Source organism: Neoarius graeffei, chromosome 12 (genome assembly GCF_027579695.1).
Source record: "Neoarius graeffei isolate fNeoGra1 chromosome 12, fNeoGra1.pri, whole genome shotgun sequence".
In the NCBI taxonomy this organism is placed as follows: Eukaryota; Metazoa; Chordata; class Actinopteri; order Siluriformes; family Ariidae; genus Neoarius; species Neoarius graeffei.
This window is the reverse complement of record NC_083580.1, coordinates 66,950,800-66,968,513: the sequence shown is the minus strand read 5'-3', so window position 1 is coordinate 66,968,513 and position 17,714 is coordinate 66,950,800. Positions and strand designations below refer to the sequence as shown.

The window sequence follows — 17,714 nt, the reverse complement described above, 5'->3', positions numbered from 1 at the left end:
CAGGGAAACAGGACAAAGGAAACAACTGTTCCTGAGGACTGAGCGTAAAGGAAAGATAATATCATTTTTTCAATTATGACAATTTGTTTCTATTTCGAATAAAAATGATTCAGTGTTAGTTTCTGATTTTGTCTGAGTGGAAATTCAGAATTTTGATGTGTAAGAGTTAAGTTGGCTGAAGGAGCAGAACGGATGGTGCTTGGTGTAAGAAGTATAACGATGATGAACAGAATCATGCCTCTTCACTGTCTCTCCTTAGGTTCTGCTGAAGATCTCAAACCCTTCCAGCACCCTCCACTCAAATCCGGCTTCACAGCCCTGCTCAGAAAACCCCGGCTGTGGATCGGAGATACTGGCTCAATATCAATTATTCATCCATCTCTAATTGTGTTTTTTACCTGTAAATGTCAGACTGTGTGACAGAAAGAGATTTATTCCTGAAGATCCTTGGTGGTTCCGTACTGCAGGAGCATTTCTTAACGTCTGGTGTGGATATCTGTCCTCAGTTAACAGCAGTCTGCGTTATGTTTTATTTTATTTTATACATCCTATACGCTGTAATCCGCTACAACCTCCCCTTCCCAAAATAACATCACAAACCTTGACTGCATTTCAAAATGACAATTCTTGTCCAACTGCATTTTTATTTTTTTAACCTTAGTGAAAACTGAACATCCTATAAGATTTGTGAACATTTCCATACTCTTTTTTTTTTTTAAGCGTTTGTGATTGTTTCTTAAAAAACATGCAAGTAGACAGACGTCAGAGCTGTAAATTCTTGACACAAATACATGCATTTGTTTTTATTCACAAAACCAGCCCATACTTCTAATTCCAATACAAACATCGCTGTTCATTTTAAAAGATGTAGCTACTGGCAATGTCATGAAAAAAAAAAAGAAACAAATTAAAAAAAAAAAAAAGAATCATTTTCAGTGCGTTTAATTGGGTAGAGCAAGTGCTGTCTCCAAGTGCTTCGGAGGACGAGTCCATACCTGCACAATGGCGACGCCGTAACGAAAAGTATGGCTGCAGTCTTACAACAAAACAGTGCAGACTTAAATGCTTGGACAAATGGATGGTTTGCCGGTCAAGGAGCTTCCAGTAGTAGCAACCCCACATGTACAACAGTCATCATCTATCCTGACTATACACTACCGTGGGGTCTCGACATATATTTGTTCTTTCATTCCATTCAGGAAAATGGGATTTTTACATCTTGAAATAGTTTCCCTCTTTTTTTCTTAAATGACAAACATTGATCAGTTTTTCCAATCTATAAATTTAAAATCAAACTAAAAAAAATAAAGGAAACAATCAATAAAATACAGAGGTTTAAGTAAGAACAACGGTGCTAAATTACAATAGTGCTTGCCATGAGCCACTAGTTTTAAAATATAGCTGTAAAATTTACATTCTCTACACAAGTACTGTATCTTTCCACACGTGAACGACATTAACACCAAACACAGAAATTTTGTTGATTGTCCACACTCAGTCTGTCATTTCTGTTTGGCAATGAACTGTTCCAATGTTTAAGCGAGAGAAAAAACCTGCTGGAAAAAGGACAAAAAGGTACCAAAATGGAAACATATAAAAGGGAATGAAAGTTGCCATAATTTTTTTTTCATTATGTTTAATTTTTGGTTCAAGGAATAAGTAGGTGCATCCATTATTCGATTGATTACGTTTTTGTAGTGTTTCTGCTTTGTGTGTGTATGTGTGTGTGTGTTTATATGAAGTTTCTGGTGGTTGTTTCCTCTTTTTTTTTTTTTTTTTGTGGTTTGTATGCTTGCTAGTCAGTGTCGGTGCTGGAGTCGGTCCAAGCGAGAGTTAGCATTGCACTTGATGGCAGAGCTTTGGGTGGAGGTCGGAGGTCACAGCCCTACTGGAACCACCGGAATGCCGCGCCCGTCGGCAGCATCACCTTCTTAGAGAAAGAAGAGACAGAAGGGAAGAAAGAGACAGGAAATTATAATTAAGACATCACACTTTTTCAATGAAGGTGCGTTTTCATTTCATCATGCACACAAAAGCAGAAAGTTGCTTGTATCTCCTGTTTGTGTTTGACTTTCCAGTTCTTTTCTGCTTCAAACCTCTGCATCTCATACCGTATGTGCTGTCCCTCCTGTCCTTTCTCCCTTCCCCCAGCCACAGGCCATGGCCTTGGCTCCACGTGAAACCTGATATGGCACATTTATTATTTAGTCACCACGCAGTCACGTCGAGCTCTCACCCCACTACTCACACTCATGACACTCCCTGACGTTATCTGTGTCTCTTTGTCTCGCTCTGACTTTCCCTCCGTTCCTGCCTTGTTTACCACAGTCTGCTTCTCAAGCCCAGGCAGACTGGGACAAGGCCGTGGTCAGCTAAATGAGTGTAGCAGTGCTGTGTGTAGGTGTGTATTGCGTATCGAGGCTGTGCGTAGGTGCAGTATTGAGTTTTGAAGTTGTAGGTATGTATTAAGACTAACACTGTGCATTTTGGTCATTCTGATAGCTCTGGTATTTAATAGGCAGAATAAAGAAGTGCTCAAAGACTTGAATTCCCATGCAGTCTATATAGAATATTTGTTTGCATATTTTGGTTTTGAACATGGACTGTATCAGTACTGACTAATCAAACTTAAAGGGAATTGAGCTCATGGAAGCTTCTTTCTCAAAGTACAAAATACAGGCCTGGTAATATTAGCCATATATTCAGCTTGATCAATACTGACAATGCCTATAAGGAGCTAATATATCAATTTTTGTACAAATATGGCTAAAAATCATGGAAAAAGAGATACCATGCGGTAAACATATCCTTTGCAGAAGAAGACATGAATAGTTCAGTCACAAAAGCCGATAAGCGTTTGTAAAAATAAATAAATAAATAATCGAACCACTACCATCAGTGGAGTGATGGTGGTGCCATGTTTCTGTTCAGCAGGGTTGTTTTTTTTTCTTAAGAATCATCTCAATTGTAAAATCCTGCTATTTTTGTGTTTTTGTTTCATAAACTGACATCCACCGTGTCCCATTTCTTTACAGATGTCGATAAATCCATTTAAGCAAATCAGCACGCTGATACTACTGACATCATCCATCAAACCTGAGCCCATGATTTGTTGACCAAACACCAAGCATTAAAAAATGAAAAACTTCGATAATATACAGTACCAGTCAAAAGTTTGGACACACCTTCTAATTCAATGTATTTCTTTATTTTTATTCATTAAAAAACACTTCTTCATGTCTTAAAGTATTGACGGATGTCGTTTCTCTTTACTTAGTTGAGCGGTTCTTGATATAATACTGTATGGATTACTACAGTTGTAGAATAGGGCTATTTACTGTATTTTTATTATTTACTATTTACTGTTTGATCTCAAACGCATTATGAAGGCAAGAAACTCGTCCACTAATTAACTTTGATGAGACACAGCTCTTAATTGAAAAGCATCCCAGGTGAGTACCTCATGAAGCTGGTTAAGATAATGCCAATAGTGTGCAAAGCGTCATCAAGGTAAACGCTGGCTACTTTGAAGAATCTAAAATATGAAGCATGTTTTGTTTTTTAACACTTTTCTGTTTACCACATCATTCCATTTATGTTCCAGATGTTATTTCATAGTTTTGATGTCTTCAGTATTGTTCTACAATGTAGAAAACACAAAATACAGAAAAAGCTATGAATGAGTAGAGTAGGGGTGTACAAACTTTTGACTAGTACTGTCAATGATCAGGTGACTGTATCGCAGGTTGGGCGTCAAAAGAAATCTAATCCAGTCAATTCACATCACTCACGAGTGAAAAAAGCATGTCGTGGCAGTGTGGGAAAAATCGCCAACGTTTCTTGTAGACCCAATGCAATTCTTTATATATATATATATATATATATATATATATATATATATATATATATATATATATATATATATATATAATTACAAATGTAAATTCGGATTTGTTTGTTTTTGCAAGCAAAGGTGACCAAAAACCTTTTTTTAAAATTTTGTTTTAATAAAGTTTGATTTTTCAGATCATGACAATTATTTATTGCATATCAATTCAGATATTGTGTCCTACAAGAAAAGACCAGTTCTATCAAAGAAATCAGACCAAAAAAATTCCATCCATCCATTGTCTGTAGCCGCTTATCCTGTGCAGGGTCACGGGCAAGCTGGAGCCTGTCCCGGCTGACTACGGGCGAAAAGCGGGGTACACCCTGGACAAGTCGCCAGGTCATCACAGGGCTGACACATAGACACAGACAACCATTCACACTCACATTCACACCTACGGTCAATTTAGATTCACCAGTTAACCTAACCTGCATGTCTTTGGACTGTGGGGGAAACCGGAGCACCCGGAGGAAACCCACACGGGCACGGGGAGAACATGCAAACTCCGCACAGAAAGGCCCCCATCGGGCACTGGACTCGAACCCAGAACCTTCTTGCTGTGAGGCGACAGTGCTAACCACTACACCATTGTACCGCCTACCCAAAAAATTATTTGCAGAAAAAAAAGGTGAGTTGTCGGCTTTTCCCCTGAACTCTTCCTATATTATTATTAATTATTTAAAATAAATCAGAAATATGCTGCACTTCCAGGCCTCGGGTTCTTTCCAGAGTTTTTCAGGTCACTTTCAGCAATGAGTTCCAACCAAATACAGTTCCCAAATGACAAGGATGTGAGTGAAGAATTTTAGTCTTACAGTTTCTAAATGTACTCAATGCTAAAAGAGAGAGTGAGCGAGCGAGCGAGCGCGCGCGAGAGAGAGAGACTCGTACTCTTTAGCTGAACAGAAAGAGCATATATATAAGTATGCAGTGTTGATTACTGAGGCTGTGTGTAGGTGTAGTATTGAGTACTGAGGTTGGATATGGTGTTGTATGGTGTACTGTGGCAGTGTGAAGGTGCAGTATGATGTAATGCTATGTGAAGGTGTAGTAGGCTGTAATGAGGTTCTGTATGGGTGTAGTATTAAGTAATAAGGCTGTCTGTAAGTGTGGTATTAAGTATTTATGCTGTATGTAGGTGAGGTAATGAGTATTAAGGCTTTGAGTAGGTCCAGTATGTTGTATTAAAGCTGTGTGTAGATGTAATCGGATGTATTGAGGCTGTATTTAGATGTAGTATTTGGTATTGAGGCTGTGTGAAGGTGAAGTGTCATGTATTAAAGCTGTGTGTTGGTGCTTTAGGCTATATCGAGGCTGTATTTAGATGTAGTATTGAGTAATCATGCTGTGCGAAGGTGAAGTGTGGTGTATTAAAGCAGTGTGTAGGTGTGGTGAGATGTATTGAGGCTGTATTTAGCTGTAGATTGTGTAGCTGAGGCCAAATGTGGTATAGCGAGGCGATGTGAACATGGAATAGGCTTTAATGAGGCTGTGCTTGATGCAATATTGAGTATTGAGCCTGTCTGTAGGCAAACTGTGGTGTACTAAAGCTGTGTGTGGGTGTAGTATTGAGGCTGTGTGTAGGTGCATTACCACATGTTAAGACTATTTGTGGGTGGAGCCAGGTGCATTGAGGCTGTGTATAGATGCAGTAAGGAGAACTGAGGTTGTGTAGGCATGCAGTATTGAATAATGAGGTTGTCTGTCAGTGGAGTATTGAGTATTGGTGCTTTGTGTGTATGTGAAGTATTGAGACTGTGTGAAACTGCAGTAGGGTGTACTGAGAGTGTGTGTAGGTGTAATATGGTGTATTTAGGCTGTGTGAAGTTGTAGTAGGTTGTATTTAGCTTGTGTGTAGGTGTAGTATTGAGTATTTAGGCTGTGTGAAGTTGCAGTAGGTTCTATTCAGGCTGTGTGTAAGTGTAGTATTGAGTATTTAGGCTGTGCAAAGTTGCAGTAGGGTGTATTTAGGCTGTATGAAGTTACAATAGGATGTATTTAGGCTGAGTGAGGTTGTATTTAGGCTGTGTGTAGGTGTAGTGTTGAGTATTTAGGCTCTGCAAAGTTGCAGTAGGGTGTATTTAGGCTGTGTGTAGGTGTGGTATTGAGTATTTAGGCTGTGTGAAGTTGCAGTAGGGTGTATTTAGGCTGTGTGTAGGTGTAGTATTGAGTATTTAGGCTGTGTGAAGTTGCAGTAGGATGTATTTAGGCTGTGTGTAGGTGTAGTATTGAGTATTTAGGCTGTGCGAAGTTGCAGTAGGGTGTATTTAGGCTGTGTGAAGTTGCAATAGGATGTATTTAGGCTGTGTGTAGGTGTGGTATTAAGTATTTAAGCTGTGTGAAGTTGCAGTAGGGTGTATTTAGGTTGTGTGTAGGTGTAGTATTGAGTATTTAGGCTGTGCGAAGTTGCAGTAGGGTGTATTTAGGCTGTGTGTAGGTGTAGTATTGAGTATTTAGGCTATGCAAAGTTGCAGTAAGGTGTATTTAGGCTGTGTGTGGGTGTAGTATTGAGTATTTAGGCTGTGTGAAGTTGCGATAGGATGTATTTAGGCTGTGTGTAGGTGTAGTATTGAGTATTTAGGCTGTACGAAGTTGCAGTAGGGTGTATTTAGGCTGTGTGTAGGTGTAGTATTGAGTATTTAGGCTATGCAAAGTTGCAGTAAGGTGTATTTAGGCTGTGTGTGGGTGTAGTATTGAATATTTAGGCTGTGAAAAGTTGCAGTAAGGTGTATTTAGGCTGTGTGTAGGTGTAGTTTTGAGTATTTAGGCTGTGCGAAGTTGCAGTAGGGTGTATTTAGGCTGTGTCTAGGTGTAGTTTTGAGTATTTAGGCTGTGCGAAGTTGCAGTAGGGTTTATTTAGGCTGTGTGTAGGTGTAGTTTTGAGTATTTAGACAATGCAAAGTTGCAGTAGGGTGTATTTAGGTTGTGTGTAGATGTAGTATTGAATATTTAGGCTGTGAAAAGTTGCAGTACTCTTAAGGTGTATTTAGGCTGTGTGTGGGTGTAGTATTGAATATTTAGGCTGTGCGAAGTTGCAGTAGGGTGTATTTAGGCTGTGTGTAGGTGTAGTTTTGAGTATTTAGACGATGCAAAGTTGCAGTAGGGTGTATTTAGGTTGTGTGTAGGTGTAGTATTGAATATTTACAATGTGCAAAGTTGCAGTAAGGTGTATTTAGGCTGTGTGTAGGTGTAGTTTTGAATATTTAGACGATGCAAAGTTTCAGTAGGATTTATTTAGGCTGTGTGTAGGTGTAGTTTTGAGTATTTAGTTTTGAATATTTAGGCTGTGCAAAGTTTCAGTAGGATTTATTTAGGCAGTGTGTAGTTTTGAATATTTAGACGATGCAAAGTTGCAGTAGGCTGTATTTAGGTTGTGTGTAGGTGTAGTATTGAGTATTTAGGTTGTGTGAAGTTGTAGTAGGGTTTATTTAGGCTAGATGTAGGTGTAGTAGGACATATTGAGGCTGCATCTCGGAATAGTAGGCTGTATTGAGGTTGTGTGTAGGTGCAGTACTGAGTTTGGAGGCTGTACATATGTGTTGTATAGAGTATTGAAGCTGTGTGTCGGTACAGTAGAGTGTAATGAAATTGTGTGTAGGTGTATTGAGTATTGAGGATATGTAGGCTATGCATGGATGTTGTAGGGTGCACTGAGGCTGGTTATAGGCGTACTAGAGCATACTAAGTCTGTGTCTAAGTGTAGTAGATTGTATTGAGGCTGTGTCTGGGTGTATTAGGCTATATTGAGGCTGTATGTAGGTGCGGTGGTTGGTATTGAGATGAGGGCAGGGCTTGTGTGTACTGAGGCATGGCTGTGGAGATGAGCTGTCGCCTCCCTCCCAAAGGCAACACTACTGCGGCAGAGAATCTCACACATTCACCAACACTGCCCCGAGCCAGGAGGAGCTCACAAGTCTCCTCTTGCACACACACACACACACACACACACACACACACACACACACACACACATGCACAGAGTCAAACACACTCTAGCCCACACAATCTCACTCTCAGTCAGAGTAACCCAATTCACAAATAAATACACAAACAGACACAAGCACTATAAACTTTACTCATGTTAATTTTGACGGCACTGGCGAGAATAATCAACAGGCCAGCCGAAGTTTTTACTGTTCTGATTTGACACTTTAAGATATTAAAACATATACATAATGCTCAAAACCAAACCAGAACCAAACAAAGTATCCATGATTTACAGGAAACGATCACAGAACAACAGGAAATCAGGAAACACTTCATGTTTTATCATTTGCTTATTTTGTCACGCATGTATTTGCTAAAGGTTACGATATTGTGGATTATGAGTTTGAAATTTAAATTTGTCTGTCACAAAAAAGTCTTTGTCACTGTTTAAATCTGTGGATAATTAATTTTCTCTCTTTCAACAACTAGTATTCTATCTCAGCAAGCAATCCAAAAACCAATTAGTCATCTCAAAACAATTTAGTCAGACACATTTTCTGAGACGATAAGTAGAAGAAAAAGAAAGAAGCACAGTGGCGTAAAGGATCATTCCAAGAATGACCTACTAACTGATTTCACACTGACACAAATGAGCCTTGACACGCATGACATATGTAACTGAGTAAAGGAATGAAGGACATTGTCATTTTGTTAGATATAGCTGTAAAACCAGTGTCGTCGTCTTGTAAATTATTTGGCATCACGTTGTTACACATCAACCACTTCAGCTCTGTCAAAAGTGACCTATGAACCAGCAAATGCTTAAAAAGTTAGCATAAAAGCGCCTTCCCTACTCACAAGACTAGCTCGCAAGTGAAGGCCCATGACCCATGCTCTTTGACACATGCTCTGTAAAAATAGCAGAGTCTCTCATGTGGTCTTGGAGTAGTAATATTTGGTTTCCTTGCCCACTAACCCACAAGGTTTGCTCATTCTTTCTCCATTTAAATCTACCCATTTTAATCTCTGTTCATTGATTTTACACTGAACGCAGTAGCTCTGTACCTGCTGAGAGTCGTCTCCTGCCCTTCGTCCCACTTGCACATCTACAGAGACTTTACAGAGCAGGAAATAAAAAAATGAAACATCTTCATTCATACACAGACAAGAGCATGTCACAAGGTTTAGACATACTGTGGGTTGTTTTATACATGTGCTTAAAAGATTGCCTGCTGCTTTTTCCCTATGGTCTTAATACAGTCTAATCTTACATCAATCACCCATTCTAATGCATGTGTCAAGACACAAAGCCAGACACATAAACAGAGCAGCAGTTCCTGAATATCTATGTTTGAACATGGTCGAGAAAGTAAGCACCCATCATGAAATTAGTGGGCAGTAAATGTAAGCAAACACCCAATTAGGAACACAATACACTCATACACACTTAGGCTACGTTTACATTACGTCGAATCAGCGGATCATCAGATTAACGTTCTTAAAACGATTCGCGTTGACACTAAAACCGTTAGCCGTGCACACAGCAACGCCAATACGCGGATACGCTCGGCTCCGCAGGCATCCTGCGCTCCAAATCACTCCGCCCTGAACAGCGAGTGCCCTCTGGAGGGTGCGCACTCCGGCCCTGCGCAGCTCACACAGCGCGCGAGTGAAGTGAACAAGCCACGATTCGGGACTGAGCCGCTGTGTGTGAGATCCCAGCGCAGATCACTTATTACTTGCAAGTGGAAGGATGGCAAGCCTAAAGACAATCATAACTACACAATGGGCAGTATTTGCATCAGTATTTGCAGTATTTTCATACTTTTATACTCTTTAATGAAAGGTGATACAAGGCGGAAGTCTGCGCCGTTTTTCAGCAGTCGTGTCACATGACCAACGCCAGCGAATCAGGAAGGTGGATGTCACAGTGACGTTGTCCAATGAGACGCCAGCTAGAGCTCAGCACAGCGTATTCGCGTATTCTCAATGTTTACACAGCACCGGAGCTGATACGATCTAGATTGAATACGTGGACGCTGGCGGATTCCCGTTTCCCCGCTTTTTCAGGGGGGTTAATGTAAACGGACAGTGCGTCCGCGAAGAAAACGAGACAGATACGGTCTAGTGTAAACGTAGCCTTACACTCATGAAGTGCAATGCCATAGTGTCAAAGGACGACAAGTTGTGTCAAAGCATAGCTGAGGACTAGGAGACATTTTGGGATAAGTATTGGAATAAGTGTGGGAGTAAATATTGGGATAGTTCCTGGGGTAACTATTAGTTTAAGATTTGGAATAAGTGGTTTGGGTTACATGTTAGCAATAAGGGTAACTAAATATTGTGATAATAATGGTAAAGACTGGGGGTTAGTGTTATAATACAGGTACGTGTTGTCAAAAATGTCAATTTAAGTATTGGGTAAGGATATGGTTAAGCAATTGAATATGTTTTGGGATAAATGTGTAAATGATGGGGAATTTGTTGGCCTAAGTGTTAGAGTAACAGGGTAGGTGCCAGATTAAGTTTTGGGGTAAGCACTGGGATAAATGTTAGGGCAGGTGTTTGGGTCAACACTGGCTGAAACACTGTAATACATATTGGAGTAAGCATTGAGATCATTGTTGGGATAAATATTGGGATAAGTGTTGTAAGAATTGGGATGAACTTCAGGATAAGTGCTGGGGTAAGCATTGGGATAAAAAAATGGGATAAGTGTTAGGGTAAGAATTGGATGAACTTTGTGATAAGTGTTGGGGTAGGCTTTGGGATAAACCTTGGGATAAGTGTTGGGGTAAGAATTGGATGAACTTTCATATACATGTTGGGATAGGTTTGGGGATAAACCTTGGGATAAGTGTTGGGGTAAGGTAATAATGGTACAATAACGAGTAATGATACAAACTAGGCAAATGCTGGGATAGGTTCTGGAGCAAACATTTGGAAATATCCTGTTAGCAACACCATAATTGGTGGGATAAGTTTTGGGATGGGCGGCACGGTGGTGTAGTGGTTAGCACTGTCGCCTCACAGCAAGAAGGTCCGGGTTCGAGCCCCGTGGCCGGCGAGGGCCTTTCTGTACGGAGTTTGCATGTTCTCCCTGTGTCCGCGTGGGTTTCCTCCAGGTGCTCCGGTTTCCCCCACAGTCCAAAGACATGCAGGTTAGGTTAACTCTAAATTGACCGTAGGTGTGAGTGTGAATGGTTGTCCGTGTCTATGTGTCAGCCCTGTGATGACCTGGCAACTTGTCCAGGGTGTACCCCGCCTTTCGCCCATAGTCAGTTGGGATAGGCTCCAGTTTGCCTGCGACCCTGTAGAACAGGATAAAGCGGCTACCGATAATGAGATGAGATGAGAAGTTTTGGGATATGTGTTGGTGTAAGCATTGGGATAAGCAGCAGAATACATTTTGGGGTACGTTTTAAGGTAGGTCACAGAAAAGTTTTTGGGGTGAGTATGCAAGTAAGGATGGTAAGGACTGGGATAAGTGTTGGGATAAGTGTTTGTCAAGCCGTTCTGGCCAGTTCTTATTCTCCTGTGCTTCTCCTATTGCTGTTTAAACTGAGTGATCCCAAAATAAATTCAGACACATCAGAGAGGTGTGAGGTGGCGCACTGCACACCACACTACACCACACCACACCACCTCCTCCTCTCTCTCTCACTATCTCTCTCACATGCGCTCTCTCTCTCTCTCTCTCTCTCAGTATTTTTATATGGCCCTCACTTAGGCAACAGTAACACACGATGAAGCCTGCAGATCCACCAACCCCACAAACACTGCAGCAACACCCACATACTCCTTCTCCCTCCGTCTGTTCCTCTCCTCACACCCCCTCCCTACACACCTACACATGCTACTATACACGGGCCACAAATGTCACTAGCCCACGCTCTTACATGGTTTCACAAACGCAAGACTCCATATGGACACATGCAGGTGAGGAGCTATAGTGTGACTTACACACAGGCTCCTTGGGCCATCTAGGGCACTTTGATATGCATATGCAGCATTTAGTCTGTTCGAATCAAACAGCAATCGCACTCAGGTGTGGACTAAAACAACTGGTTCGAGGCCATCTGAGCGAAGTGCTCTCTCAGGTAAACTCGTGCATGGTTTGACTGCAGTGAGAAACAGAGTTCTGAGCTGTGAATATAAGAATATAAGATGAGGCACAAATTGAGCAAAGGGCCAGAACTATAAAACTGCAGAAATGCCATGTATTCTGGATATTTAGGCTGTCAAACAAAAGGAGAATGTAAACGCTGGATGTGATACACAAAATGTGTGAAACTATTTATTGATATCATTTTTTATCGAATCATTTATTTAGTGCTGAGTCTGGGTTGAGTGCTTGGGGGAATTTTTGCGATTTCTTAGCAAAGATTTGCTTCCTATTACACGTCACTTTATTTCTGACCAAAGAATGCTCTACATTTTGACATTACCATACCAAGCAGTGTACAAAACAAAGCAAAAGTATCAATGTAGCTCTGATCCACCGTTATACTCAAAATATAAATATTTCTTCTTATTCACTTAAAGGTAGACTGCCTTTCAGATTTTTCAAGTGTAGGTCATAAAAAGAATTTTCCCCGACACCGAATTATTTTTGTTTAGTGGACCGAAAGCTACTGAATTCGAATCATAGACTTCCAATTTTATGATTTTTTTTTTTAATAGAACAATTAATGAATTTAGGGCCATGTGACCCTAAATTCTCCGCTATTTTTTCTTGCTTCACTTTGACCCAATTCAAGATACTACGTCATGCATCATGGGGTGGGCTTTTCCTGTTTTGCGCAAAGCACTGTAGGATGGAAATTTGAAACAGAAGAGCAAAATGGAGGACGTGAGTGTGCGAATGAAATGTGAAAGACCGACTACAGTAATGGAAAGCAAGATGTTGTTATGCTGCGAAGGAAAGGAAACTCAGGACCAAACTAATAAATTTGTGCAATATATATATGGGTGTATATATTTTCTTATCAGTGCAATCTGTGTACATACAGAACCAAAACAATTCTGTTTGTACTATTTTAAGTGCAATCCGTGTACATACAGAACCATACAATAGATTTCTGTTTATATTCTGTTTATACCATTTTACCAATGCAACTCTGTATACTTTACTATATATTTTTATACTTTATTTGTTCTCCCCTTTTTTCCCTTCTTTTTTCTTTTTTTCTTTCTATAACTCATAATGAGTCAACAGCACCTTCAATTTCGTTGTACCTTTGGAAAAGTGACAATGACAATAAAGACTTATCTTATCTTATCTTATCTTAAATATCGTCAGTCAGTGAGCACGATGGGACGATCTGAAAATGAAATCGGGCCATGAAACGCACGAAAGTTTTGCCAGCTATTTGCTAGACACTTAAGTGGAGAGCATTGCCACTGACAAACGACCATGCAATTGCAAAGTAGGCCGAAAAATAAAACTCAAAGTGGCTGCCAGAGCGCAAAATAAAAAATCCCTACATCTAAATGTTCCATTATGTTGATAAAATGACAGACTTAAAGGTAGACTGCCTTTCAGATTTTTCAAGTGTAGGTCATAAAAAGAATTTTCCCCAACACCCAGTTATTTTTGTTTAGTGGACTGAAACCTACTGAATTCGAATCACAGACTTCCAATTTTATTGTTTTGTTTTTTAAATAGGACAATTAATGAATTTAGGGCCATGTGGCCCTAAATTCTCCACTATTTTTTCCTGCTTCACCATGAGCCAATTCAAGATACTACGCCATGCATGACGTGGTGGGCTTTCCCCGTTTGCGCAAGGTATTGTGGGATACAAATTTGAAACAGGAGAGAAAAATGGAGGATGTGAGTGTGCGAATGAAATGTGAAAGACTGACTACACTAACGGAAAGTGAGAAGAAAAGATGTTATGTTATGAAGGAAAGGAAACGCAGGACCAAACTAATAAATATCAGCGTCAGCGAGCACCTCGGTGTGATCAGCTGTTCGTTTCGTGACAGAATGATGTAACTGTCAGCGCACGGTCAAGGTAAACCTGTAGATGGCAGTAATGCAACACTGTGGATGCCAGCTGCCGTAAAACCCAAAAGAAGAAGAAGAAGGTAAACCTGCGCATGCACACATGGACTTCCTCTGTCTGCTTGACTGCACGAAGCAAGCGATTTCATGCACATTATTTGCTTTAATCCCCTCAAATTAAATAGCCACACAATGGCCTGATATTTTGTGAGATATTACAGAAATAAACATATATCATAACGACCAAATTTCAGAGGGAACTAAATTTCACTGATTTTATGAAATCAAAAGGCTGTCTAGCTTTAAGAAAAAAAAAGAAAAAAAAAACATTTCCACATCCACGTCAATAAAAATGCAGTATACTAATGCAAATACTCTGAAATTTCAGCTTCAAATGATCTTAATTAGAGTCTGTTTGTATGCCAACTGTATCGCTCTGGCTTTGTACCACAATAGCATTTGTTTAGCAAAAATGCTGTTTGCAAGCCAATTATGCATCTTGTCAAAACACATGCTCAGTCTGTACAGTTTAATAATAGAATTACTCGAACAGGTAACACTTCTGATGAGCTGTGGGAAATCCTGAAATTACAGCGAGGAGATCTGGGCAAACCTCATACACCTGTTACGCACTTCATAAAAATATTGAGGAAGGCGACTGAAATGGTTCAGTCACCTGTTTTACAAAAGGCGAGTTTAATTACCGTAATGTAAGATGGCACTCTGATCTCATTGCACACCCTGACCTTGTCTGACTCCATACACATACAAAGTGGCCCCTTAAGCAGCGCTTCACGCTGTACCCAATTTTCCAGCTATTAGAGCAGCAATGAAAGCAATATTACAGCACTACGTCTGTCTTTCGTACATCGAGGCAGCATCCTATTCTCTATGATGTCTCAAGACTGAACACACTGCATCTACAATTAAAGTTATGCTTAACGGTTGTCATCAAAAACAAATTAATCAAAGTTAACCAAGTCCCTGCACTGAGGACGAGAAGTAAAAAGTGAAAAATCTGGCAGTGTGGGTGATAAAAAAGCCCATACGCACAAAGCGTTTTCTATTCCACAGCTTTTGTTATTCACATGGCTTTGTATCAGTGTATCAGAACATCTCGAGGGACACATTATTTTATCAGGATCCTGCAGAGCAACCCTCTCTTGACACAAGATCGCGAAAGTGATGCATATTTAGAAGTGCCTTGTTTTGTGGCAGGCAAAATTGCAACGTAAAGTGCCAAGATAGCCTTATCATCCGACGACTGGTGAGTCATTGGTGTCCCACTGATATTATATTTACAAATAAGTAAGTAAAGTAAAGCTAAAAGACATTTTAAACATAGGCAAAGTGTCCTTCACAACAACCTGTGTGCATGCTTCGGGAAAATAACTTGCACCGATAATAACACCTAGCAAATCTACTGCGCTGGGGGAAAAAAATGGCATTTTGTCTGTACTACACTTTAACTCAAAATATAATCATTAAAATACTTCAGAAATCATATTCTGTTGCATTAATGTGCGAAGCATCATTTTTCTTGAGTCATCCATTATAGGTTATGAAAAATATACACAATATTCAATAAAGTGTTTGGGGTACACATTTACCTCAATGAAATATTTGGATGATTTGTTAGATTTTCAACAGTTGCATCATCCAAATATCCTGAACATCTCAGGGAGGAAAAAAGGAAGTTTTCTCATTCTTTTTTTTTTTAACATGATTTTCTATGAGGGCGGCACGGTGGTGTAGTGGTTAGCGCGGTCGCCTCACAGCAAGAAGGTCCGGGTTCGAGCCCCGTGGCCAGCGAGGGCCTTTCTGTGTGGAGTTTGCATGTTCTCCCCGTGTCCATGTGGGTTTCCTCCGGGTGCTCCGGTTTCCCCCACAGTCCAAAGACATGCAGGTTAGGTTAACTGGTGACTCTAAATTGACCGTAGGTGTGAATGTGAGTGTGAATGGTTGTCTGTGTCTGTTGCCCCTTTTCCACCAAAGCAGTTCCAGGGCTGGTTTGGGGCCAGTGCTTAGTTTGGAACGGGGTTTTCTGTTTCCACTGACAAAGAACTGGCTCTGGGGCCAGAAAAACCGGTTCCAGGCTAGCACCAACTCTCTGCTGGGCCAGAGGAAAGAACCGCTTACGTCAGCGGGGGGGCGGAGTTGTTAAGACCAACAACAATAGCAAGACCATGAAAGGTCACCATTTTTAAGCGACGAGAAGCAGCAGCTGTACAAACACGAAGTCATACATTATTATTGTTGTTGTTGCTGCTTCTTCTTCTCCGTGTTGCTGTTGCTTCGATGTTCGCGCCAAGGTTTGTGCAAACGCAGCGATGTAACTGACATATACAGCGACATAATGACGTGGCTCCCCTTAGCACCCCGAGCTATGGAAAAGCAAACTGGTTCTCAGTTGGCTCGCAAGTTGAACGAGTTGTGAACCAGCACCAGCACTGGCCCCGAACCAGCCCTGGAACTGATTTGGTGGAAAAGGGGTATGTGTGTCAGCCCTGTGATGACCTGGCGACTTGTCCAGGGTGTACCCCGCCTTTCACCCGTAGTCAGCTGGGATAGGCTCCAGCTTGCCTGCGACCCTGTAGAACAGGATAAAGCAGCTAGAGATAATGAGATGAGATGAGTGTGATAATTTTATACTTTGAATGTACAACCCTGTTAACTGAAGTTATACATTGGATACAAGTTAGTAATTAAAAAATAATAATTTTATGTCAATCATTTGAGCATTAATGTGGATGGTAGTGAACCACATTTTGTGTATAACCCTGTTACTCACTGAAGAATAAATTGTCGGCATTTTTTTTTTGGCAAAGAAAACTGGGGGGCTCAGGAAGGATGGCTAAATACATGTTTGATTATATCCAATTTTAGAAAAATTATTTAAATAATAATGTTTACATTTTACTAGAGCCAAGTGGCACCGCGATTGTGGAGTCCCCCATATAATACCAAACAACTAGGAGCTGATGGAGAGAGAGAGAGAGAGAGAGAGAGAGAGAGAGAGAGAGATTCAACCCTAGATTCAAAATCTTAAAACAATGAGAAGGAAGTACTTCAAAATCATAAAGAGCCAACTTATAAATCACAAAACGGACATACTTATATACAGGGTGCGATTTGTCAAAAAACCAGAAGGGGGGATTTTTTTTTTTTTTAATCATGAAACGTCACAAAATTAAGGTAACAATAGGCTAACAGCTCAATAACATCCGATGATATCAAATGAATAACACTAAATGAAAACGAACACTAAACCAGAGATAGTAAATTCATCTTCCTATCTCTCCGACTAAATACACGAACACTAACACAACAAAGTTCGCATTGCTTGTCGCGTTGCTGTGATGTTTCTCTCCCTCCGGATTAAATGGACAGTGACTCGAAAATCACTAAAATACATGAATACTAAATGAACAGTTTGCTCTGATGGCGCAGTTCACATTGTGCTCAGCTTTCCGATTTAAACTGTTTTTTTCTCATCCTTATACTTCCTGTTTCATGGACTGTAACGGATTTGCTTATTTAGTAATTTTAATACAGAATTTACTTTGAAATTATAATCAGACACTCCAACGCCCCCCCCCCCCAAAAAAAAATCGGCCGTGAAAAAGGCGGCATCCGCCAAAAGGCGCGCTGTTTGCATCCCTGCATAGAACGCAAAGATATTGTTATTATCTACAATGTATCTATTTGCTGGGGACGTTCGTGAACATCAAAGCTGCCACTTCGGGTCATTTTGAAAGTGAGTGCAATGTAGACCATAGAAAACTGTGTCACAACATGCCTGTCATGTCAACTTTTTTTTTGGTTTGTTTGTTTTATTGACGGGGTTGTCCCCGAGGATTTTTTTTCAGCAGAGATAAAAACCAGAGG

The 17,714-nt window shown here is 40.4% G+C and overlaps 1 protein-coding gene across 4 annotated transcripts in view; it reads right to left on the bottom strand.

The window, feature by feature from the left end:
- Positions 1 to 648: 648 nt before the first annotated feature.
- cxxc5a (CXXC finger protein 5a) overlaps positions 649 to 17,714 on the bottom strand; it is a 50,363-nt gene continuing 33,297 nt past the window's right edge. For 3 of the 4 annotated variants that reach the window (XM_060935189.1, XM_060935187.1, XM_060935190.1), the window contains exon 3: positions 649 to 1,930. In XM_060935189.1, the coding sequence (XP_060791172.1) occupies positions 1,886 to 1,930 (45 nt within the window). In that variant the 3' untranslated portion in view covers positions 649 to 1,885. The remainder of the gene's footprint in view (positions 1,931 to 17,714) is intronic. The other variant, XM_060935191.1, reaches the window with a different exon arrangement.